Source organism: Solea senegalensis, linkage group LG1, assembly GCF_019176455.1.
Source record: "Solea senegalensis isolate Sse05_10M linkage group LG1, IFAPA_SoseM_1, whole genome shotgun sequence".
Lineage (NCBI taxonomy): Eukaryota > Metazoa > Chordata > Actinopteri > Pleuronectiformes > Soleidae > Solea > Solea senegalensis.
In genome coordinates this window covers 34,031,943-34,057,917 of record NC_058021.1, presented here as the reverse complement: position 1 = coordinate 34,057,917, position 25,975 = coordinate 34,031,943, and the positions used below count along the sequence as shown (strand labels likewise).

The 25,975-nt window shown below is 42.5% G+C and overlaps 1 protein-coding gene across 1 annotated transcript in view; it reads right to left on the bottom strand.

Annotated features, from left to right (window-relative positions):
- The window catches only part of LOC122779833 (cadherin-10-like), an 89,971-nt gene that overhangs the window by 7,353 nt on the left and 56,643 nt on the right, over positions 1 to 25,975 (bottom strand). The window contains exons 3-6 of the mRNA XM_044042519.1: positions 13,455 to 13,749; positions 10,280 to 10,399; positions 6,273 to 6,440; positions 2,691 to 2,878 (exon numbers count right to left, since the gene is read on the bottom strand). Of these exons, the coding sequence (XP_043898454.1) occupies positions 2,691 to 2,878; positions 6,273 to 6,440; positions 10,280 to 10,399; positions 13,455 to 13,749 (771 nt within the window). The remainder of the gene's footprint in view (positions 1 to 2,690; positions 2,879 to 6,272; positions 6,441 to 10,279; positions 10,400 to 13,454; positions 13,750 to 25,975) is intronic.

Here is a 25,975-nt window from a genome sequence, read left to right as displayed (position 1 = left end):
CAAGTTTTACTGCCCTAAATAGGGTGGTAGACTCCAGCTTGCTGGCTGCTACTGATGCTATTGCTACACCTACTGGTGTTAGCAGCTACAGAAGCTGCTAGGCTCCAGCTATTTCTAGTTACTTCTACCATGGCGTCCATATTTGACATTACAGTTACTGTATTTTCATAAAACGCAGTGGATATCCGTTTGACTTTAGCAACTAATGTATGTGGCATTGGCATTAGCAGCTACTATAGCCAAAAAACAAAACTGTACAGGGTATTTGATGTTAGCAGTGACTCTAGTCAGACCCTGCAGCATGATTGGCTGATGTTTACAGCTACTTTTATTTGGCTACAACAGCTGCTACATGTCAAACGTCGATGCCACGGTGTCAAGCTACAGTAGTGCAGCTAGCAGCTAGCTGTTGTGAACCCTCCTCACATAAAGACATGGACATTTCTGCAACTTGAACTGGCGTGAATGAACAAACAACAGAACAGGACCATTAAAATGGCTGCTCGATCTCTGCTAGCAAAAATAGTGTTGTTTTTCTTAAAGCAAATCTAACAGAAGATGAAGTTTGATACGTACATTTCAACCAATTAACAAAGAGCTTTTTGAGATTATGTTCTATTCTGTCGACCACCCGGAACATTATGTTTACACTGAAGATATTTTTGATGTACGTTAATGACAGAACATCAAGTAAATATACTGCACGCACATTTCTGCGCTGTGATAATAACCACCCACCTAAAGACTTAAAAGGTCTTCATTTTGTGGCCGCTGCTCTCACCAGTAGGTGGTCCAATACTATATTTATGCTTCTGTTGGCGTGCAGTCTTTCATTTCACCCATTTGTTTGGTTAAAAGGAAGCAGATTTGTTATGATCCTCTGTGTGTGTGTGTGTAATCCTGCAGCTACTGTACAGTATCCTGCTCTTACAGCCTGTGATGTGCAGGATGATTAGTGGCCCACATGGCTGCTGAAGTTTTCTGTCGTCTTGCATGTTTTCTTGCAACGCTAACGCTTTAATGCTCCCCTTCTTTCCCTGAACTTTTTTTTTTTGAAGTTGCAGCCACTGAAGGTATCCCCCTATTGATGGAAATAATTGGCAAACGTTGCATCTGAACGATGGAGTCGCTGTATCAGAGCGAGCGCTTCCCTCGCAGGCAGCCTACTGTACATATGAAAGGGGCGGCAGCTCTCGCTCCGTGATCGCTGGAAACGGCCCATGAAAGCTTGAGAAATCCAAATGGAGCAAACCATTTTCTGAAGCCATGAATAATAACATAATGGGAGTCATCGATTTCTGCTGCTCTGCGTTAAGGCGAGGGAGGAGTGCACGTCAGCATCGCATGTGGCTTTGAAGGACAGGAGACGGGACACACTCCCTCATGACAAGCCCATTTAATTAGTAGGTTCAGAATTAGGGCATGCCCACTCCCCGCAAACACACACGCACTCTGCCCGCATGCCACATCCACTACAGTGCCACAGCGGTGGCTACAAAAGGCAATTATGTCATCTTCCACTTAATGATGGCATGATGGAAGCGATCGATGGAAGGCTGCAGGGAGGCCGCTTGATAAGGCAACTGCCAGATTCTGTTGAATACATCAGAAACATGCGGCGGTGCACGCACGCATGCACGCGCACACACACTGCTGAACGCCGCGATCCATACTGAGCATCAATATTCCTGCTTTGGTCTCGGCTGACAGGAAGAATGAGTCTCCCTCGAAACATGTGTAGTGGAGGTGCGTGCGAGTGTAAGTTGAAATCTAATAACTGCAGCCGACCATTTTCTGCTCGTCTCTGTCTCAGAGTATGGAAATATAAAGTTAAAATCCATTTTTTTTTTCTTTATTGAGTGCAGTTTCCTCCTTTTTTTGTAAAAGCAGGAAGCACGCTGCTCAGAGAAGGTTCAGCTTAAGGCGTTACTGATGCTAAAATAGATTAAATGAGATAATATTTGTGTTTTTATGTATTTAGATTCAGATTAGAGACTAAAACTACAGTGAGAGATGATAGTTTTATGTAATATTGCTGGTAGAATGTCAATATCATTATCAATAGATCTTTTCTCTGCCTTTTTTTTTAATGCTGGGAACTGTGTCTCAGGCCTGAAAACAGATAAATGAAGGCTTTCTTCACATGAAAAGCAGAACTTTTCAAGTAAAATATTTTTTCAAATGTTACTACTCACAAAAATAACCACAAGTGACTCTAAACGCTGTAAAATATGTCAGGCCAAGACAAAGAGAAATCTAAAGTTAAGTAAATGATAATGTGGACCTGTAATTAAAACAACAACCAAGCTTTTTTATATATGTATATATACATATATATATATATATATATATATATATATATATATATATAAATGCAACATATATATAATGTAATGCTTAATGTAGTACATTTATTACAATTATAAAAAAATAATTCTGACATGATATATCGATTGAGGGGCCGCCACTAAATATTTAGCAATTACTAGGCTCTGTGCATTTGCCTGTAAAAGTGACTAAAAACTGATTTAGTCAACACTCAGTTAAAGGTGTATTAGAGTATTTAAAGCTTTTCAGAGGCAGGTGCACAAGGAGACATTAAAGCGTTGAGAGAAACTGTTAGTCAAAAGTTGAAGTCATGTGTGGGGATTTTAAAACCCAGTAAAGACCATGCCGCGTCACACACTGACCTTCCTGAGCAGAATCATTCCCTCCTGCGTGCTCCTGTTGGTGGCGATGTCAAACATGCCGGGGCCGTCGCTCCAGATGATCCTGTAGTCCATCTCCGCATTCTCGCCGATGTCTCCGTCCATGGCTCGGATCAGTCCCACCGCGGAGCCCAGCTCCACGGTCTCCGGGACCCGGAACTCATAGAGAGCTGCAGAGAAAACGAGTCCATGTACAGTCCAATCAATCAGGGAAAATAAAATATAAAACAGCTTGAAGAATAAAGAACAGTATGTGTCAGACACTCGAAAACCATGACAACCACAATCATCACCTTGTTATTTTTGTCCACGTCTGTTTTCCCTGGATGCAATTTGCTTAAGATGAAAACACAGTTACAGAGAAGCAGATTTTTACCCCTCATAAAATCTAAGCCAGTGTAAGTCTGTGATATCTTAACAATATTTTTACCACTTTATTTCAATATAATCGACGGCATTTTCTGACTGAAAACCAAGTTTTGGGTCGCTGTCTAAAAGTCTCACTCTTCCACAACGAACCCCCATTGAGAAAATCAACAGTTTTACAAACACGACTCACAGGAGTCGTTGATCCACTGCTGCCTCCACCAGTCACTTCAAATGTGTCATTGTGTTATTTCGGTGTTTTAATTCCTTTGTTCAGGTTTACGTGAGTGACGCAAACTTGTCACGTGAGGCAGCAGTCGACCGGCAGCTTGAGTCCCTGTGGCTAAAAATGCTGATTATCTCTATGGTGAGCAGTTTTACTAACTTTAGTTTCCAGCCAGAAAAGACAGTTTAACAGCAAAATAAAGAGATAACAAATGTTTTTTTTTCATCCTGCTGTCCCTGCTGGCAGAAAAGAATGTCCCTATTTCAACCACAGCTTGAACTAATTCATTTTTGAAGTGAAGGAAAAAAAAAATAAACGCCCTAAAATGAACCCGGAGATCAATTTACACAACAACACTGAGAGCACTGACGTAAGAGTTTGTGCAAAGGAAGAAGAAGAAGAAGAAGAAGAAGAGGCTTCGCAGCACGGCACAGAAACATATTTCATTTCCAAATCAGACATTTGCCCTTTTAACATAAGTATTGACTCGCCACTCAAATCTTTTACTGCACAACATAAATTCTTGTTCAATTTGCTCGACAGAAAATTAATTGCACCTCCGCGTTATTATATCTTTTCTTTTGCCCTTATTGTGTCAGATGATTTCCTGGTTTGAGGTTGGACAAATTGATGGCCGCCTGTCAGCGGCGGCGGTGGCGGCTGCATCTCGTCTGTGCTTAAATAAATAGCCGGACTAGTGGGAGAGAACAGGCGTGATATACACACAGCCTGCAGAGACAAACAGCACTGACACGCTAATAAAACATGCTGACAGTGTTTTGGCAAAGCAGGTCGCCGTGACGCTGACACTCGCCTCAACTAACACACAGACACGCGCGGCGAAAGTGACGCACCGCGAGGTTTCCCCCACACTAACAGGTATTTAGTGTTGGGTGGAAAAGAGGAGGCATCACTCGTGCAGACAACAATGATATCACTTCCTGACACTCTGCCTCCTCTCGGTGTCCCATTACAATATTTTCTGTCTCTTTCTCTCGCTCTATTCAAGCTCCCCTCCCTTTATCTCTTTTCTTCCTCCTGTCAACTCCTCCATCCCTGTCATATCCATCTCCCTCCCTCTAGCTCTTCATTTATTGGCAGCAAAGCTGAAATGGCAGCGTCTGTCCATCCCTCACAGGTTATTCTGAAGTGTGATTGTGTGAGGTACTGAGACACACACACAAACACACACACAGCCAGTGCCGATTTACACCGCGTCAGCATTTCAGATTAGGTAATCTATGCCCGCTTTAGTCCAGTGATATCTTTAGAACGTACGTTTGGTGCTTTTAGCTCGTGTTTCAGGGCCTTTCCCCTCAACAGGAAATTAGTAGTGCTCGCTCTCACCACACCAAATCCCATAGAGAAAATCAGCATTTTTAGCCCGCAGGGACACAGGAGCTGCTGGTCCACTGCTGCCTCGTGTGGCCAGTTTGTGTTACTGAGGGAAATCTGAACTCACACAGAGACACATTAGAAGTGAAACTTTAGTGACAGAAGCAGCAGTGGATGAGAATCTCCTGTGTGCTGTGACGTTAAATCACTTTCTCTATGGACTTTGGTGTAGGAGAGAGAGTGGAACACAAATATCTGTTTTCTGTTAAAAAGAGGGCGTTTAATGATATGATAAAGTAGCAATTATATTGTTATAGTATCGCTGGTGTAGATTTGATTAGGAGAGCGTTTTATTAAGTTGTTAAAAATGTGGTTTTCCTTGTGTCTCAAGCCTACATAAGTGTATAATATGTAAAGGATACGTTTACCACTTTATCTCATTGTTACGCGGCCTTTTCTGACCAAAATCTGAAGTTTGTACACCGCTCACTCTCTTCCACCAAAGTCCATAGAGAAAATCAGTGATTTTAGCTTGCGGGGACAGAGGAGCTGCTGGTCTGCTGCTGCCTCGTGTGGTCACTTTGTGTCACTGAGGAAAATTCGAATGATGGGATTTCAAACCCCGAAATCACAAACGGACACATTTGAACTTAGTGATGGAGGCAGCAACGGATCAGCAACTCCTGTGTGCTGTGATGTAAAATTGATGATTTTCTCTATGGGGTTTGGTTTAGGAGGGTTTGAGTGGTTTATAACGCAACACAAATGTCAGTTTTCTGTCAGTTTACAGTGGAAGAACACATTCAGCGCTGACAGCGTCTAATCTAAGATATCATAGACTTAAGACGTTTTTTGTTAAGAGGCTACAAAGACACGAGGTTCAGGCTCAGTGTGAACCACACTTCAAAAAACCCTGAACTACGCCTTTAACGCCGGTGTAAGCAAAGCGGGGGAGGGGCTGATAAATGGCAGAAAACAGTGTGAGATCAGTGGTCGTGTGTCTGTCGCCGCTTTACAGTTAGCTCTTGCTGTTAGCGAGGGGGGTTAGCGCGGCGACACCGGTAATCTGTCAATCTGAGTGTGGCTGCTGTCGCCGCTCGCACGAGAGGGAGGGAGGTGAGAGAGGAGGGCGGGAGACAATAAAGGAGCCACAGCAGAAAATGAAGGATTGATGTGTCATGAGTGAAAAAAATGGGAGACAAAACAATAAAGTAAAAAGGCTGCAAGGACAAGTTGGAGCAGTAAATTGAGAGCGTTGGCTTTATGGAGTAAAAGGCAGCAGAAGAAAGACTTAATAGAAGCAGAGAGACAAAGAGAGATGATGAGGAGGAGGGAGAGGAGGGGGAGGAGGGGGGAGATAAAACCGCAGTGAATGTACTCTCTTCATTTAGTAGGGATTACAGGGATGATCTGATGCTCTGTGCGGGACCTTTTCCCTCTGTCGTATGGCTTTGTATTTAATTACTCGCTGCCTTTAAGAGGCCGGCACAAAACCCAGAGCTCCCTGCAATAATCCAAATTCATTTTTGAAACTGACACCAGATGGGGGCTGCGGGGCCTGGCACCGGCTCACACCGACGAGTGGATTGGTCACTCAGTGTGTGTGTGTGTGTGTGTGTCCAGGTGGCTGTGCTCACTCTTGGTGAAGCGCGGCGGGTTGTCGTTCACGTCGGACAGGGTGATGCTGACGGTGGTGGTTCCTGTGAGGCCGCCCATCTGTCCCGCCATGTCTTTCGCCTGGATCACGACCTGGTAGTTCTCTTTGACTTCCCGGTCCATGCCGTACAGCGCCGTCTTGATCAGACCTGAGCAAGAAAATAGCACCGATTTAGGGGGTGCAAAAGGCGGGGGTCATATTATAATGGAAAATACAACATTTAAATGGGTAGAAACAGAATAAAATAGTCTGAATATCAGTTTTGTTCGAACCTCTTCAAGCATTCTATCTCCAATCTATGGACAAGGTATGAGATGACATTGATTCATTAATATTTCTTGTTACTGCACAGACTGAACCAAAAGACAATTTGTGATTTAACCACAAACGGCAGCAGAGATACAATCATGTGATCACACAGATATGCATATATGTGAATGAAGATGAATGTGTGTGCAATATGAACAAATACAACTGAGACCTGCATTTTAAATTATAAATAAATTAGAGAAGCACACAATTACATGTACCATGAAGTGTGAACACATGGTTTAAAAAAAAATAAACATGGCATCTCCCGCACCGAATTCCATAGAGAAAATCAGCGTCTTTTGGCTAGCATGGACATGGGAATCTCCGGTCTACTGTTGCCACCTTTGGTAACTTTGTGCCACTTTGTACTTTCCGTACGACGGATTTCAAATGCCGAATTGACAAAATAACATATTACAACTTACTGATGGAGGCAGCAGTGGATCGCCAACTCCCGAAAATCGCAGATTTTCTCTATGGGGTTTGGTGCAGGAGATGGAATTGGTTTAAAAATCTGTCTAATGGTGTGATAAAGCAGCAAATGAGCTCGTAAGATACCACAGATGTAGGCTGAATGAATCATCTCTTTTAGCCATTTATCAGAGAGAAAACATCACACTTTATGTTTTTTTTAAGGGCTAAACATGAGGATTCATAGAAAATAAAGCCTGAGTCTGAGTGATTACATGTCAGTCATGTAACTACATACACATACAGTTGTAGGTCATTTTTTTTTCAAACTGCTCCAGATGGACTGATTTGTGTGTAACCTTCATTAAATTCCGTCTCCTTGTGACTCATACGCACACAAAAAAAGCCCGTTTCCACAGGTGCACTGTAACCGTGTAGCTGAAATAACCTCATCTGCATCTGCTGTATTGAATTAGGTATATTTCATTCCTTTTTTTTTTAACATTTATGCTTCCACAGGCCAGATAATTAAAGCTCTAAGAACATTTTATTACCAAAAGGTCAGTGCACCCGCTCAGTATGTGCAGCAGCAGTGGCAGCAGCAGCAGTGGCAGCAGCAGCGTGGAGCTCAGTGGCCACGTTCAGGTGATTGTGTTCTCATGATTTAACCAGTTAGTGGACCAAAGGGCCAATCCACCGAAAAAAGAAACCCACAAGAATATTCCTTTAATTTTCTGAGTCTAACATTTGCTTCCATCTTCATTTATCTTTGTCTTTTTTGGAATTAAATGTCTGTTAAAGTTCCGGCTTTCAAGTGCCGTCAGATCTCCAGATTTGGAGTCGTTTGTCAGCATATTAGAAAAAAATAAAATATAAAGGTGCACAAACTCCTCCATCTCCCATCAGAGCCTCGGTCTTAAATCCTGTCTCAACGTTTGAATTTTGAAGAGGAGCCGGAGACAGAGAGACAAAATAGAGTCATGCTAAATAAAGCGCTTTGACAAACTTTCAGACTGAGAAGAAGAAGACGATTCAGTGCGATTCAAAACAGCGCCGCTGACGTGGCGCGTCACTCAGGCTCAGATCACGCTAGCCGACTCTCTTCAAAAGGCCTTCTTTTCTTCCCTCCCGTATAAAGTGGCTAAAAAAAAAAGAAGCAAGCACAATACTTCTCCCTTTAATTCCCTCCTTCTTGTTTCTTGGCGTGCAATTTATCTCACGGCAAGAACAAGAGCGGCGATCGTTTACACGGGTAACGTATAGCCGCGCTCCGTATCTCTGCCTACCTTTGTTATTGCTTAATGACAATACACACACACACACACACACAGACAAAGAGAGGAGAAACAAATCCTGCTTATAATGTGAAGTCCAGGCATGTCTTTGTGTAAGAGGGGATGTCAGCTTACATACCACATGTGGGATAAACCATATTACTGTTAATCCCTGCACTAATCTGCAAATGGCTTCCATTTTTTTGTGCCGTTTCCCTTTTGTTTAAGTAAAAGAAACAGAGTGGGATGAGTTTCAAAGCACACATTAATGATTAAAAACTAGCAAGCGGTAACAATTCGGGGGGTTGGTGATTTGCCACTCACTCCGCTACAAATCCCAAACGCTCGTAAATGAGCCTGTGAGAGTCTGAGGCGAGCGGTATTTGTCGGCGTTTTCTTTTTGGACTGGAAGCGAAAGGAAAGTTTGCTCTGTTTAAAGGAGTTATTTTTCTGATAAAGTGCTTTAATTTACTGTGCAGGTACAGTAAAGCTCGCTTCCTCCGTCCCTGCCCTGGTTCGTCATTTATCATGTTTTCCACAAAGGCTCCCTCCAAAATAAAAGGTGTAAACTTTGCTGCGTGAACAAGCAGGTTATGTAGGGCGTAGGTAGCATTAGCAGGAAGATAATGTGTTTGCTTTCTGAGAAATTTGTTTTCTGGGGGCATTTGACTTGTCAAGTCAAATCCCTCCATGTAAACATGCTAGCACGGGCACTAGCTAACGCCACATCGTGTTTAAACGTATTCAAAGTACAAAGCCTTCAGACAAGGCTAATCTCCCGGTTTACAGTGTTTTGTCAGACAACATGTCACTTTGGCAACATTAGCATCTCTTGCTATGTGGACACTGCTTTGCTAACTTTTCATAGCTGCCTCCAGCACTGGGTGTCAAGTGCTAATCATAAAAGTGGCATTTAAGTACAGCACGGGAGCTTTCTTAGGTCTAGTCAGTCAGTCATCATCTACCGCTTTATCCTCCACCAGAGGGTCGCGGGGGGTGCTGTGCCAATCTCAGCTACATCGGGCGATAGGCGGGGTACACGCTGGACAGTTCGCCAGTCCATCGCAGGGCCACACACAGATAGAGACACTCACTCCTATGGTCAATTTAGAGTGTTCAATTTACCTAACGCACACACGGGGAGAACATGCAAACTCCATGCAGAAAGGCCCTTGTTCCAACCGGGGCTCGAACCCGGGTCGTCTCGCTGCAAGGCGAGAGTGCTAACCACTACACCACCGTGTGACCAGCTTTCTTGTTTAATTTTAAATAATTGTTTAACTATTTAAATAATTGTTTAATTATTTAAATCTTTCGCACTACTGGTTTGCTGTAGCCCTTTAAATAGCTAACTATCACCTAAGCTTAGAGCGCTAGGGTTGAGACAATAGCTATAAGTTAGTAACTAGCAAGTTATGGAGGAGGAGCTTTTACGACGATGGCCAACAAAATGGGGGCCAAGTGTAGTCTACTGTTGCTAGCTTTAACGCATTTATAAAGTTGACCTTTAAAATTGAGGTTTGCTGTATTTATTTGGGAAAACGGTGAATTAAATGTCTTGATTTTACATCATTTGTTGTCATAAGCCATTTTTAATAAAAACCTAACCTAACTAGACCTACCTTCTTTTTTTAGCATTGCATCCTGTATGTCATTAAATTATTATATTTTGCATTTTATTGAAGTATTATGTGTCTACATGATTAGTACTTTTGATGAGCAGTTTTACACAAAAGGTGCCATGTGAGTTTGGTTTGCACAATACAAACATCAGCTGCTTAGTCAGCTATTTAGAGCATAGAGTAGTGGATTTTTCCCTGACAAAAAAGCCAGATTCACATTATGCTGAAAGGTTATTATGGAGTTATTGACCAATAATGACAAATTCATGTTGCCTACCCCAGCTTAAAATTGGAGTTTGTCTTATTCTGTGCCTTATTCTGTGTACACATATTGACCAAATTAAGAAAATCTCCGGTTTGTTACCGACCTGTTTCTGGGTCCACAGAGAAGTACGGCTGCCCCTCCACGATGCTGTACACCACCCTGGCGCTGTTCCCGTATGTGGCGTCATCGGCGTCTATGGCCGTCACTTGAATTACCGAGGTGCCTGCGGGAGGAGAGAGGTAGAATTCATGACAATGATTTAGATCAAATCTCCAATACTGCTGAAAAATAGCCTGTCGGATAATTGGTTAAGCCGATGCACCTTCTGATGAGGTGTCGCATCCTCTTCTAATCACGCTCATGCACAATGTGACGGATAATTTCTGTCCCTTTGCATTACCCAAACCAATCTTTATTCCTCGGCTACTTATACCCTTTCACGTGATTGATTTACACGGGTGATCAATAAATCCTAATGTATTTTTCCTCAAGTATATCTCTCGAAGCATACACGCAGTACAGATACACTCTCTCTGCAAACCCCCAGCAGCCTATTAGTGTATCCACATATCTGTGCAGTCCAAGAAGCCACATATCTGATAAAGGGGGAGAACGACTGTGATTCATTTTCTCTTCCACAAAGACTGAAGCCCTATTTTAGCAGAACAAAAGGAAGCGGTTAGCCAAGTGTTACCTCCCAAATGGCGCCCTGCAGGGCCAAGTGTTGCCTCATTACATGCAGAGGAAAATTAATTGAGTAGAAATATTTAATGGCAAAGTGGTATAAATATAGAATTGTGCGATGCCACTGCATAACGACCTCGTGAAACTTCTCTAATTTGATGTCAGTTGAGATGTGGAAGGCGACTTCGCTGCTTTTTAAAATCAATGTGGAAGGCAGCGGAAGAGAGAGAGACAGAGACCACGGCTGTCTGACTCAGTGTAAGTGACAGTTTGGGAAGGATTCCTGAGCAAGTTCACTGAACCCTGGTCGCTAATACCTTTAACTAGGGAATTAGACTCAAAAAGGCTTTTCTGACATGGTGGCTTTTTAGAAAATATCACTGATCCACATCAGCCATCTCATCTCTGATGTAGACTTGTAGGGTTTTGGAGATGTTTCTGACAAACAAAGTGTGGAGCGCTCAGAGTTGTGGCGGAGGTGGAGTAAATTACCTTGACTGCAGTCATTCACTTGTCAAAGGCTTCAAAGTTCGCCCCTGACTCAGTGAAGAATGTCAGGGCTGCGGAGACTATAATAAACCTCAAAGTGTGTTTGCCACATTTAAAGGGCCAGCGTCTCGACGCAGTCACTCGTGAACACATGCTCTGCCGAGCGGTGACATCACACCTCGGTTGTTGCCATGGGCACCCGTGCTGCCCTTAGATAAGTGCCGGCCTCTCTCCTGAGGTTGCTGAACCGAGTGACAACTCTGTCACATGTCTGAGCGTTAGCACCGACGACGCTCAAGCCCTGAAGAATCAGTAGCCGCAGCGGGAGAACACAGGGTTCACTCCCGTGCTTTCATGCAAGTATTGATTAAGAGCCTTTTTTATATTGTTTATCTATATTCATGAGCCCAGTATGTACTTTTAAAACAGCGAGCTGGAGCCAAAGTGCACGGCGGATTAAAGTTTAATTTGGTGCCCGAATGAAAGGAACAAATGATAACGTCGAAACAGCAAATGGCGCTGTCTCAGAAACTGGCGGTCCAGAAATAGCAGCCGCTGCATTTATTCACTGCGACGCTGACAGAGCTCACAGTGTTGGTAATTAAATTAAATACTGCTTTAATAAGATACAATACAGTATTTAAAAGATTATCGGCTCCAGTGCTGTAACCATCACAGAGACGCTGTACCTTGTTGATTTTCCGCTCATAAAACAACCCCCCCCCCCCATCTTTGTCGATTAATTAGTTGGGCCCCCTTTGTTGTGCCGGCATCATAATTATGATTGATAAAGTCCCATTGATCTGCTAAGACTGCCATCTCTATCCTATTTGATAATGATAAACCTTTTAATCCAGCTTCTTGCACGCAGATGCGCACACCTTAATTTGTGTCGCCACCTAATTATTGTCTGTTTTATGATCAATAAATATGTTTTGACATGCTGAACACAGTTTTCTTTGCCAGCTGTACACACTCCAAAGACAATTCATTATTCCTTTCTTTATTTGTTTCCGTGTTTTTTTTTTTTATTGAATAATTAATTCATTTCCAAATGTGGCAGAAAAAATCTCAATGACAGGAGCAAGATAAAACAAATAAAGTGAAATTACTGCCTAGTGTTCTTTGCAACCTGTGAAAACAGTTTTTTCAGGCTTAAAATGACTTTCCAAAAAGATGCTTTCTGAGGCCAACCCGACCTTCATCCTAAATCGTGTCAGTTGATTCTTGATTCCAAGTAAACGTTCGTACCAAGGCTGAAAAGATTCTCTGAAAGACCGAACGTTGGGTCATGGTGACCTTGACCTTGAGCCACGAAAATCTAATCAGGCCATCCTTGAACTCAATTGAATGTTTGTGCCAAATTTAACAGGATTTTCTCAGGAAATTCATAAGAAATCACATTGACCTTGATCTTTAACATTTGACCACTGAAATCTAATCATTTCATCTTCAAATACAAGTGAACATTTGTTTGAAATTTGAAAGAATTCCCTCGTTTTCCTGAGGTGTCAAGGCCACAATGTCAAAAATGTGATTTCTAAGGTCACAGCAACCTTGATTTTTGACAAAGTCAAAACTTTGAGTCCAAGTGAAAAGTTTGAAAAGTAATCCCTCAAGAAATTCCTCCGATATCACAACAGACAACAAGAAAAATTAACCTCTCTGACTCATAATAAAATACATTTAAACAACCGAAGTTGCAAGTAGCTTTGACCGGGCCCTTGCTCAAGCCGGATGGTGGTGACTGACTCATGTGGGAACTAATGCTAATTCAGGAAAGTGGGTGGATGAGAAAGATGTAATTTATTCCTAGTCTGTTTTTCATTTGTGGAAGGAAATCTCATCTGCCTTGAGTCAAAAGCACTGGATGTAAAACTGCCAAAAAATGACCAACTTCCTGTTGGATTTAGAATAAGGCTCCTTGTTCATATTGACCTTATTCATGTGATCACCAATGTTGGTACCTCGAGGCTGACTTGGGATGCCTACAGAATACAATACAATACTAAGAATACAAAAAATTGCATAATTACGTGTGTTGTTCTAGCCTCAAGAAAAGACTAAGATCAGCTGTTGAGGCGAGAAAGAAGTTAGGAACTCACCAATTTCGGACATTTCTGGGACTTGGGCCATGTACACTTCCTTTGTGAACTTTGGCTCATTGTCGTTGATATCGTGGATCTTGATGATGAACTCGGACTCGCCCTCCAGTGCTATGTTGGTGAGGCGATTGACAGCTTTAGCGTGGAGGATGTAGTAAGCCTTCTCCTCCCTATCCAGCCTCTTGGTGGCGTGGATGTCCCCCGACTTCTCGTCTATCTTGAAGAGCGTCCCCGCTCCCTCGCCGGTGAGGACGTACCTCACGCTTCCATCTCCTTTGTCAGAATCTGAATGAAGCTGCATGTTGGGAATGAGAAAAGAAAGATCGTGATTATGCTCCCTACAGCAGAGGAACAGCAATCTGAAGCATATGCTTGTGGTATTTCCATTTTAATAAATTCCCACTCTGCTGCTCTCAATTACTAATTGTTATAGCACAGCAGTGACTACAACTCCAGTTCATGAAAGCTTTCACATTTGCTTAATGTTATAAAACCAGAGTGTCAGCTAGCTCTTTCGGGGGGGGTACGGTTACGGTAGTTAGCCCGAGCAGAAAAAGCCACTTTGAGCAGAAAATGCATCTGCAATTACATAAGATTTGCTGAATGCACAGTTTGATGGACAGGTGATGTCTGAGAAGTAGAGTGCAAAAACACATCCTGAAAATGAGCACTTAGTGCCAAAGGTGTTACAGTTACTCTCAGTGAAGTACATTTTAACAAATGTGTGTTTCAGTGACAGTGCACGTTCACTCTCCCACACCAAATCCCATTGAGAAAATCAGTGATTTTACTTCGCAGCACACCGGGGCTGCTGATCCACTGCTGCCTCTATCAGTAAGTTCTAATGTATTATTACACTACAATGTAGTGCTAGGTCAGCAGCTCCAGTGTTCTTTGAGCTAAAAACACTGATGGTTTCTATGGACTTTGTTACAGGAGAGTGAGTGAGTGGTTTACAGAGTTAAGATTTCAGCTAGAAAAGACTAATGGCATTGTGGATTTAATTCTCTGAAGTAGACAAAATCTGGTTTGTGGTGGCAGTATGAGCTAGCCTGCATTTCCTAGACTGTTCCTCATACAGATAGACTTTAAAAAGACTGCACTATCACTATTAATTTAATACATAAATAGTGTAAATTCTGAAATAAATCAAATGTATTAATTTGTGTTAGAATATCAGTAAGGACCCAGAGGAGGAATGCCAACAGCAGAACCTAACAGGAAGTTAGCCAAATGTTAGCTTACTGATGGTAACTTTTAGGTGTTCGTAATTTGAAAGTATTTGTTTAGCACCAGAAAACACCCTAAACGACAGCTAACTCTAACTGTAGCTTTGAAATAGAAAAGCTCTTCTTTATTGAAGACATTTGTGTTGTCATTTTTTAGACACTATGTAGGCACTGGGAGCCGGTTTTGAAAGTATTGGTTTAGCGCTAGGACAACTCAAGACTATGCCAAATCATAACTTTTGGACTTTGGACTTTTATTAATCCATCAGCAATGGACAGAAGCCAAACAGATGACATCACTGAAAACAGAATCCTCTTTAATATTTCTGATACACTGTGAATAAATCAGTAATCTGACCAATCTGGGCCTTGGCACGGGAACAGCTACAGCTTTGATAAGAGCTTTTGCTCTTGTTATTTAACAGATTCACATCATCTTTAGCGAACTGTCGCTGACGGTGCACGTCCGTCGCTTCACCCCATTTCAAAAGTTGTCTGCTTTTGTGTTGCTACATGCAGGTTGTTGGCACGTTCACGGCGCCGTAAAACAAACACACCAGTGGGTCGACGTCTGTGAATTAACAGCATGAGAGTGTGCACGTCTGCCACTGCTGCCAATCCCACCACCAACCATGCCAGAGGACCATGAGAGCCCACTCACTTCATTAGTATTCGCTTACTCGCTCTCTATCTACTGTTCCATTTTTTTCCCTCTTTCTGCATTAACAGCAGCTTAGCATGCTCTGACATTTTAATTCCACCACCAAATCCCCCTCCCCCCGAAAAATATTTATCTCTCAGAACTCATCAAAAGCTTGTCCAGTCGTTTGCCCTCCCGCTGCTTCGCTGCTGACTTCCCTTCCCCTGCTTTAATAACCACAAGGACATGGTAATAATTGCTGGGGGAGGAAGTAAAGGGCAAGTAGGAGGGCAAATGTTTGCACACATGGACAAACAAGTTGAGTACAAAATGAGGCAAACACAATCTCACGATGGTACGCAAGGAAATTCTGAGGTCTGTTATTGACACCTCATTAGGTCCCGTTTGAGTTTGATGCGAGTTGTTGTCGTGCCAAGCGTTCTTGGCTGTGTCGGTGGACAGACTGCGGGGGGATATTTTGTACGTTTGCTGCTGGGTCACAGGGGAACACGCTGCAGAAAAAAAAACCCTCTCCGCACTCATCATATATTAAAAAGCTTTTCATCGCAGGTGCTCCAAGGCTTTACTAATTCATGCTGTTTTATCAGGGCAAAGCTGGCGCATGTGAGATGAGCAGCTTTGTGGATTAGCATCTTTAACACTATTTTGTTCCTGTGCTTGAATGCTGGTGGAAGGGAGAAAAAAAAAGAGAAAAGACCATTGAACCAAGTGTGTTGTAGAATTTCAGCATCTTCGGATTAGGATCTAAAGTGGAGCAGCGTTTCATTCACCCACTTGAATTCCGGTCAAAACAACTCTCCTGTAAGTGTTTTCTTCTTCTGTCTAACCAAGCCAGGAGAATATCTCGCAGCGTTTTATTTGTTTTCAGTTCCGCTTTACAGCTCGTGCTTCCAAACACAGACTCAGTTGGCTGAAAACAATCCACTTCAAAATTATTATCTTTCCCCCGCTGTTATAGCTGCAATGTTCTTTTCTATGATTGTCTATCAAGCTGCCTATCTCTGCCGGCACGACAATTCAGTTAATAACTGTTGAGACCTCTCCTTTCGGCGGAGATGTGAGATAGGCAGTGTGACATACGCTGTGTCGACTGACATTTCTATGGAAACAGAGAGATCTCGTGGCTCTGAGGAGGAGTTCCTCCTCGCTTCCCTGAAGGATATTACAAGGCGGCGCGAAGCATCGAACCCTGGCCGCCCGTCTGCTGCTGCAGCGACCCCGTCCCCTCCCCAGGTTGCTCTGCCAAGCTGGTAAGGAGAATTTACTGCTGCCTCTCCAGTCGAATTAAGAGGAAGGGGGTAAAAAAAAAAAAAACCTTTCTTGGAAATCAATGTGGCAGCCCAATGTGCATCCACAATGGCCCTCAGATCAATTTATATTGAAAATACAATTAAACAGTCACAGGGTGAGAAGAGAAAGCCACATGTACATTCAGTGTGGTCCCCAAGTAGCCCGGACACGTCAATAGCTCGCCTTTTCTCTTTTGCCCTCCGACTGTACGTAATAGATAGAGGGCACGTCATGGTTTCAATTAACACTCGGGACTTTTGGTCTTTTAAAAAAAGGAGACACCATAAAGATTTTGTCATTGTAAAATAGTATCCATAGCAATAAAGGAAAGATTGATATTTAGGGCAATGCACTATTGATCAATAATTCCGTAATAACTTAAAGTGATTTAAGAGAGAAAAGCTTCTGCTCCACCTTTAGCCTCTGTTTCCAGCCTTTTGGGGACATCCAACCCGTGATAAGAGACATTAACCAATCCCAGCAGTTCATAGACAGAGAGAGAGTGAGAGAGAGAGCAAAATAGAGCCTCCTTTTGGCTGTTCTACCAAGCACATGCACATTCAGTGAAAAAGTTGCTTTTCCAACAACTGCCGACACTGCAAAGAAACTACAACAGAGGAAACTGTCTTTAGAGAGAGACAATAGATGCAATAAAACACACGGCCCATGTCAATATGAGAGGTATAGAGATTGTCAGAGGTCATCTGTCATGTCTGTGAGGACAGAGAATCCCAAAATATTATCACAGCTAAGAGAAACCAGTTTCTAGTTTGTACAGAACAGAACTTATTCATACAAAAAAACAGATGTGAAATGTAGCATGGGTACGACTTTTTAAACTTGACTCCCAGAGAACTTCAGAGAACTTCACAACATCAGGTTCTGCGGTGGTCAATGTTAGCTTAGATAGTGTCCACAAGGGACCTTCATTTTAAGTAAATAACTCAACAACGTATCCACAAATACAAATATATCAAACAAAACTGAGTGTACAACTTACTAATTCAACTCAAAAAGACAGAAGTGAATGTATTATAGGTCCGTTGGCTAACTAACAAGCTAATTTATCTCCAGTGATAAACCCACTGCACTGTATGTAGGTTAATGACAGCACTTGAAAATGAAGCTGGGAAAAACAGAAATTCTCCGTTGATGCCATTTTCAATTGCGAACTTGAGAAAAAGTTTCAATGAGTTAAGGATTAAAACTGCAATTTTCTGCTTGTAAATGGCAAAAATCAGCTACTTCTCTTCTGATCCTTGCAGCTGCTTCGTCAATCTGTCTCATGTCTGTCTGGAAAATATAAACCTACAGGTAGCAGCTGGTTAGCGTAGCTTAGCTTATTGCTTTAGGTACCAGTCACATAAATTCCAGAGACAATGATAGGTAGGTTCACCATATAACTTTGGAAAACACCAAACTTCTTATCTTTTCGTTGACAAATTTTACAAACAGTAAACAAATCCTGTAATTGCAGAAAAACAACTTGAAACTAGTTGATTTGGGACTGAAAACAGGGTGAAATATTCTTGTGTGCTTTGACAAAATAAGGCGGTAAGGACTCAGACACAAACGACTAGAGAGAAAGATTTCTTTGTTGTGAATCAGCTGTGAAGCAAACTATTACCGTTTACGCCAACCATTATGCCGTCAAAGACGCGATTTATTTTTCAAAGCCTTTCACTCAATTAGCGCTCACAGCTGAGTGATGCCACAATGGCTTCTTTTCATTTTTTTCCACACAGAAGATATTTATTTGTGCTCCTACGTGCTTCATCTTCCAGTGTGAAGTGGGCTGAGAAGTGGAATGGTACTTATCAGACATCTGTGTGTGAGAACTTATCAGCGAGCTGTCTTTGTTTGTGAAATTAATCAGCTTTGAGTGCAGCAAATGTTAGTGCAGGCGTGTTCTGGCCCCGCCATTTGTGCCTCACTTGAGCTAGGCCAAAAGCATGGTGGTGGAAACAGGCTGCTTAGGGCAATTAGCCAGTTAGCCTTTAAGGCCTTGAGTCCTGGCCTGACGGAGTCTGGCTCGTCTTCCATGTAGCCCAGATGGTAGCCTCAGACGGTGCACAAAAATAGCCCATCGAATGCCTGTTGATGTGTAAACTTGAGAAATGTGGTCAGAGACTTAAAGGTGAAATGTCAGTTAATATCACGGTGCCATTTCCAGCCCGCTTTCTTTTAATTATGGACAATTTTACAATTTGAAACTGTTGTTTCAAAGATGTGGCCACAAGTTATTTTTGACAAACGAGATAGTGTTCGCACTCTGCTGGTTCAAATTCGTGGCTTTATAATTTAAATGTATTAACTTTTATGACTTTTTTTAGTCTTTAAAGTCACTTTTATTTAAGAAATGAAAACAAAAAAACAGTACTGGAGGTGTAAAAAATATAGAAATTAAAGTTTCAAAAGTCTCAAATTTAAGTTTACTTGTATTCAATACAAAAATCTGCAAAATTCTTTTTTTAAAAAAAGATACAGCCAATAAATTTGAGGAAATTCAGGGGGTAAAAAGTTACATTTCTTCTAAAAATTTATTATATTATATATAAAACATATTTGTATGTTATATGTTGCAAGTGGTAAGTTTGGTTTTAAATGTAATGTTTCTCATAGATTAAGACAATTTCCCACCATGTTTGTCTAATGCTCAATGCTTTTTAATGTTTTTTTCCATTGGAAAACATAATTGCAAGTGTAAAAAGTACTAAAAAACAAACCTATTTGTTCCTTTTTGGAGATTTATACTGTATATTGTTTGAACAGGTTCATTTTAAATTTAAAGGTGACATCGAATGCTTGTATCACACATATATGTTAGTTATGGAGGTCTACTTACATATATGAACTTGTTTTCATGATTAAAAACCTCCTAATCGCTGCAAACGAGCCGATCAAAATATCTCCTCGTTGACGCTCTCGTCAGCCGTGCTGTTTCAGACAAAAATCACACCCCTAGAATGTGGACTGTGTTGTGATTGGCCAGCCAACGAGAACTTTCCCACTGTCCTGTGATTGGCCAGGTACCTGGAAGTGACGTAATAGATAGGCCATCTCTCAGATACACAGCTCCCCCTCTGGCACGGTGGATGCTCTGCATCTCAGCAGCTACAACGAGAGTAGTTCTTCTTCTGCGGTTGAATGTACGCAACCGGATGTGCCCGGACTAGTGCCGGCACCAGGAGGCGCTACGGTGGTGAGAGGAGTGGTGAGGATTTCTGATGACGACATCAAATTAAGGAAGTGCCGATCCGCTTCGCAGAGCCCAGGAAAACAATACAACACTATTTTCTCAGCAGTGGCTGAACTGTTGTTCTGAAACTTTAGGGTTTCATAAACAAGGTCATGACGCAGATACACACACAAACGCAGCGTTAATTGGAGCTTCCGGTCTATGTGGGCTTTAAGTCTGCATGTGGATCACAGAAACAGTAGCTGCTACAATAGTGGAAGCTAATGAGGATCCAAATAAGATTAAATAAGATATATACAGTTGAAACCAGACGTTTACATACACTATATAAAAGTGGGTAGAAATAATTATGGTAAACCTAAAACAGGAAAAGTGATCGTCTGATTTCATGTCAGACAGTGAGAAAAATAAAAGCATATGTGTCTTTTTATATAGTGTATGTAAACTTCTGGTTTTAACTGTATATATGAATTATATATAAATTAGTAAAAAAAGAAGCATGGTGGGGCTACATGGCCCCCTGACCACTAAAACCCTGGCTACGGCCCTGCTACCACTCGTTTTAAAACACTGGAATCCGAGAGTGAAAGGATAGAAAATCACCTTCATGAAAGGCAGCAGAAGTGTGAGCTGGTGTCGGGCAGCCGCGGTATCTCGCTCAGACATCGCTTCTCTCCCACGACATCGCAGAGACAGATGTTTGCCGAGGCCTCGTCGCCACACGACCTCATCACATAACCCTCCCCGCTGCTCGTTCGCGCTGCGTAATTGAAGACGCCCCCCCCACCCCGGGGCACGAGAGGGAACTTATCGCCTAATCAACAAACACTGCCAATGTGTGCTCCAGGTCGCCGCTGGAGACCGCGAGGGGGTTGCCATGGCGCGGCTACAGCCAGGCCTGTGCCATATTGCAAACTCCTTGCCTCACTGCCAAGGTGAGCAGCTGGTAATGAGAGAGCATGAACGGAAACCACAAAAAAAAAAATCACACCGCACCCCCCCGTTCCAAACAAACATACAAAGCCCTGCACCTTTCCACTCCACTGCTGACGCTCGAGTTTTTCCCCCAGGACGCTTCAACCACTGAGTCATGCAGGAGTGGGAAGCGTGTTGTGTCTGTGTTCATCTGCCTTTTTTCTTGATTTCCTGCCCATTACTGGATGTGTGTGTGTGTGTGCGTGTGTACATGCAAGACTGTGAGGGACTATGTTGAGGAGTCTACCCACCAGGCGTGGAACCACTGGGGCCTATCAGGGGCTGTAAATACTTTATGAGATATGATAGTGCAGCGCAAACAACTCCTCAACCACAGGCCATTAACCATTTTTCAGTGGATATGTGCCCTTTGGTAAAGTAAGAAATAATAAAATAAACAAACATTTTCTTCCCCCAGTGACAGAGCGGGCCCTTGGAGGCCGTGTGTGCAGCTCGCCTGCTAATGAGAGGCAGCGTACGATTTGCTCTCTCTCTCCTGCAGGACAAAAAAAGGAAGAGAAAACAGAATCGGAGGCCAGTGCAGCGAGTTGAGCAAGATTAGCAGCGCCACCGTTTTATTACCAGGGTTGGAAATCGTGTACATCATTCTGCTCTATGTGCTGCCTCACACATTTACTCACCTACAGATATATAATCGGCTTGATTCCTATGTTTTTTTCAATAATTAAACCTCCATCCATCATCTACTGCTTTATCCTTCATCAGAGGGTCGTGGGGGGTGCTGTGCCAATCTCAGCTGACATACTGTAGGGCGATAGGCGGGGTACACCGTGGACAGGTCACCAGTCCATCGACAAACAACCATTCACTCTCACATTGACACCTATGTTCAATTTAGAGTGTCCAATTTAACTAATCCCCACATTGCATGTCTTTGGACTGTGGGAGGAAGCCGGGAAATCCTGGAGAAAACCAAGCTCACCTATGAATTATTTTTTAAATCTTATTTATTTAATTAATGAATGAATGAATTACTTATTATTATTAATTAAGAAAATAATCTTTAGTTGCAGCCCTAATCTTAATGTATATCTGAGTAGAAATCAAATAATTGTGATTTGGCACCATCTAGTGGAATGAAATGTATTTTTGTTATTTATGCTAATCCACAAAAAGTTTATTTGTAAACACGAAATCAGTTAATAAAAAATCGATATCACCAGGCAAAATATTGCGATATTTCACAGTATTGCAGCATTTCATCCAAATTTAATGGATAAAAATAAATGGCTCATCACTCCATCCTTGTTCCAACTGCTCGCTTCGTTTCGGCAAAGATCGCAAAACTCTATTTGTGAGCGCTTCACTCAACTAAATAAAAAGCCTTTGTTTAAAAAGAGAGGAAAAAAAGGCAACCATGAGAGATCACTTTTAAACAAACGACAGGAGACAGGATGCTGTAATTCAAGAGCAGTTTCATCATTTCTATTTTCTACCGCATGTCAAGAGCTGCTCCCTTGTTTATAATAACATGCCATTGTGTTATTTCCAATTCAGTTTTCAGCGAAAACACAAGTGCTTTTGTTGCGTCTGTGTTCTCCGGTTGCCACGATGTCACTCTCAATGACTAAAAATCCTCTCTTTTGTGTTTCTCCGTGTTGTTCGCGTTCTTGTTGTTTTTCCCTCTTTCAGACCATTACATTGTGTGTGTGTGTGTGTGTGGGAGAATGGCCTCCACCTGAGGATACAGATGCAGATGGTTGTTCTCCATGTCGAGCAACTCAAAGAGCTATTCATTCCCTTTAGGGCCTCATTCATCATTTGTGCTTTATCTTGCAATTAACATACAGTAATTGCAATCAGATAAGATCCGCGCGCCGCAATCCTCGCTAACAACTGGCGAGTGAGGAGGAAGAGGAAGAAGAGGAAGGAGCTCCCAGCTGCATGTACTTCGGGGAAACTACAAGAGGAATAGTTCAGGGGTTTTTGGAGTGCGGTTACATGAGGTAGTGACACAGTCAGTGATGACTTTGCCGTGTACGGCCCCCGGGAACCAGCCAGAAAACACAGAGGCTAACTCGCACTAACAACATGGCTGCCAGAGGGGACGCAAGAAAATAAGTGATTTTAGCCACTTCACAAAAGAAGAATCTATGCCTATATAAGTCAACGGTGTCTCAGGAATTGGTATATGCTGATTTTCTTTGTCTGAAAAGATCTGATAAAACACATGTTTAAAAATAACAAATCATACACAAAATTTGCTTGATATATGCTTAACTCGACACCTGTGGATGTGGCCTTGTATACTTTAAATATACATATTAAACAGTCCACATCGTCAAAAAGACAAACTTTGTCAAGTATAAAAAATAATGTTTTCGTGACTTGGCAGCATTCATAAGGTTTCTGGAAACAAAAATGGCTACTGCCAATTTAATGAAGGCAACAAATGAGCCTGATTAATCAGTCGACTTCTAACGTTAACGGAAATTTCACAGCGTGCGAGTCCATAGAGAAAATCAGCGTATTTAGCTCACGTGGGACACAGGAGCTGCTGGTCTACTGCTGCCTCGTGTGGTCACTTTGTGTCACTGAGGTAAAGCCGAACGACCAAGTCACAAAATCGCACATTTGAATTCACTGATGAAGGCAGCAGTGGATCAACAATCTCCTGTGTGCTGTGATGTAAAATCGCTGATTTTCACTATGGACTTTGGCGTGGGAGAGGGAACTGTATACAAACTTTTGTTTCCTGACAAATAAAACAATATGTCCAACACTGAGATAAAGCAGCAAATATGATTCTTGTGATATTGCAGATTTTATTAGCTGGGCCTTTCTTTAAGTTGCGAAAAATCTGTTCTTCCTCATGCCGCCGCTGGCAGCCATGTTTTCAGTGAGAGTGAGCATTTGTGTCTCAAGCCTGTTTAAGTCTGCAATATGTTGAGAATAATGTCTGCCACTTTATTTTGTTGTTAGACGCCTTTTCCTGACAAGAAACTAGAAGTTTGTAAACCAAACACTTTCTTCACACCAAAGTCCATGGAGAAAATCACCGTTTTTATCTCACGGGGGGAAACAGGAGCTGCTGGTCTACTGCTGCCTCGTGTGGTCAGTTTGTGTCACTGAGGTAAGTGCGAATGAAGAATTTCACTGAAACACTGAAGGCACAAAATAACACACTGGAGTTTACTGAGCAGTGGCTCCACAGTGGCTGTGTGCTGTGATGTAAAATCCCTGATTTTCTCAATGGGCTTTGGTGTGGGGGTGAATGATCCGCTGTCAAACTTCATTTTCCATTCACAAAAGCCTGAGATAAAGCAGCAGACACAGATTTTATTAGTTATTTATTATTTATTATTGGTTTAATGAGATGCATCACACAACTACACTTAAACAGAACCTAGACTTAACTCTCAAAATCAGTGTTAAATAGCTGTATATTCTGCCAGCTGGGGGAGGAGGGGGTTCACTATGTGTCACACAATCTCACTTCAGAAAAGATAACAAACCCTGAACTCTCCCTTTAAGTGAGGTACTCGATGGTTGATGTTTTAATCGCGTCTTTGGGAGACTCCGGCTCTCGGGCTGTGGCCTCTTGCTCTCTAAGTGTATAGTGCACTCAGATCCTCCATTCTCTTCTAGTTATTAGTCCTTTTACAAGCTAGAAGGACGAGTGGCACATCAATCACCACTCTCTAAAGACAAAGTGGTTTGATCACACGTGGTACTTACATTTGATCTTCATTCACTCTCCCTGTGTGTGTGTGTGTCTTTTTTTGTTGTTGTACTTTCCAGTGGTTTTTTGTTTTGTTCCGTCTCGTATTTGCCCGCCTCCTGCCGCTGCAACAACTCCCCGTAATCCTTTTAGAACCGGTGGAAAAGTGAAAGTCAGCCCTCACTCAGGGAGGACGTATGTTGCAGGAATCTCATTTGGTTGGATGACTCTATCCTCTGCAGACGCACGATCGGAATGCAAAGCACTAGCCACCCATTCAGCTCCTCGCACAAAACGGCCTTTCTTCCTCCGCAGTCGTCCTGACCTTGCCACAAACGCTTCACAATCTCCTCAATTACAGTAGCTCGGGAAGCGGAGACTGATATCTTGACTTCCACTCCGACGCATGTAAAGCGACCATTATTTGGCCCCGTCTTCTTGTACGTCCCCCCCCCCACCCTCCTCAATGTTATCTGGGTCGACACAGTGTTTTCATTTTGTTGAAATAATAATACCTTCAGAGCGGAGTCATATTTCAGAGCAGGTCAGGACAGCGGTCGCTGATGTGAGCGGGATGGACGCCACACAGGTGGCAGCCGCGCTGACAGCCGCGCACGGAGTGTATCAGACAGCCAGCGGCAAACCAAGTCGGGAGACGGATGAATAAATGTCTGATACACAAGCATTAGAGGGTCACAATTAAAGCGCTGGGTTTCGATTTCTTTTTGTTTCTGGGGCTAATCAGATCCTGTCAAAACAGTGCCAGTGCTTAAACAATGCCTCTTTTTTCCCCTCCATTATACAGTTCTAGCACTACTTGGCTCTACTTGGTTTGGTATCAGGCACACAAACACACAAACTAGTGACTAGTAAAGCAGTTGTTTTTTTGGTGTAACTGAATCATTAAAGTCAGTTGATTTGTTCACAGAATTGTTCAGTACTTCCTGAACGACCGGAGCACAGACTCCATCTGAACAGGTGGTGATTCAAACTGACGATTGCCGATTTTCAGGCAGTGCTGTCACTAAAAACACCAGAGTCCTCTGTTAAATATTGAGATTTTATTTCCTTTGCTAAATGTTGGAGATTTCAAGTCTTTTTTAACTGATCTGCAGTTCAGCATTATTCGCTTTGATTCCTGAGACGGATGTCGCACTCATGATTCTTCCAGTGACGACACTCTCTGACCGATCAGTGGCCAGCCTACCCTAACCCTTAAAAAAGCACCAGGTGCTATCACTAATGGAAAAGCCAAAAAAATCAAGTAGAGTCAAGTTGAGCCGAGTCATGCTTGAACTGTCTAACGGAAAAGCGCCATAACATTTTAGAGGCAGAAACGGTAAACACTTCCCACAGGTATGCTTGTATAAATGTGTAATTGTTTTAGGGGAGGGCCTTGCCTTATGGAGGCCACCATCTTACGGTAAACCTGCACAAGAACTCTTTACGTCTGAAAAAACTGTATACAAATCTGTTTCCGAACCA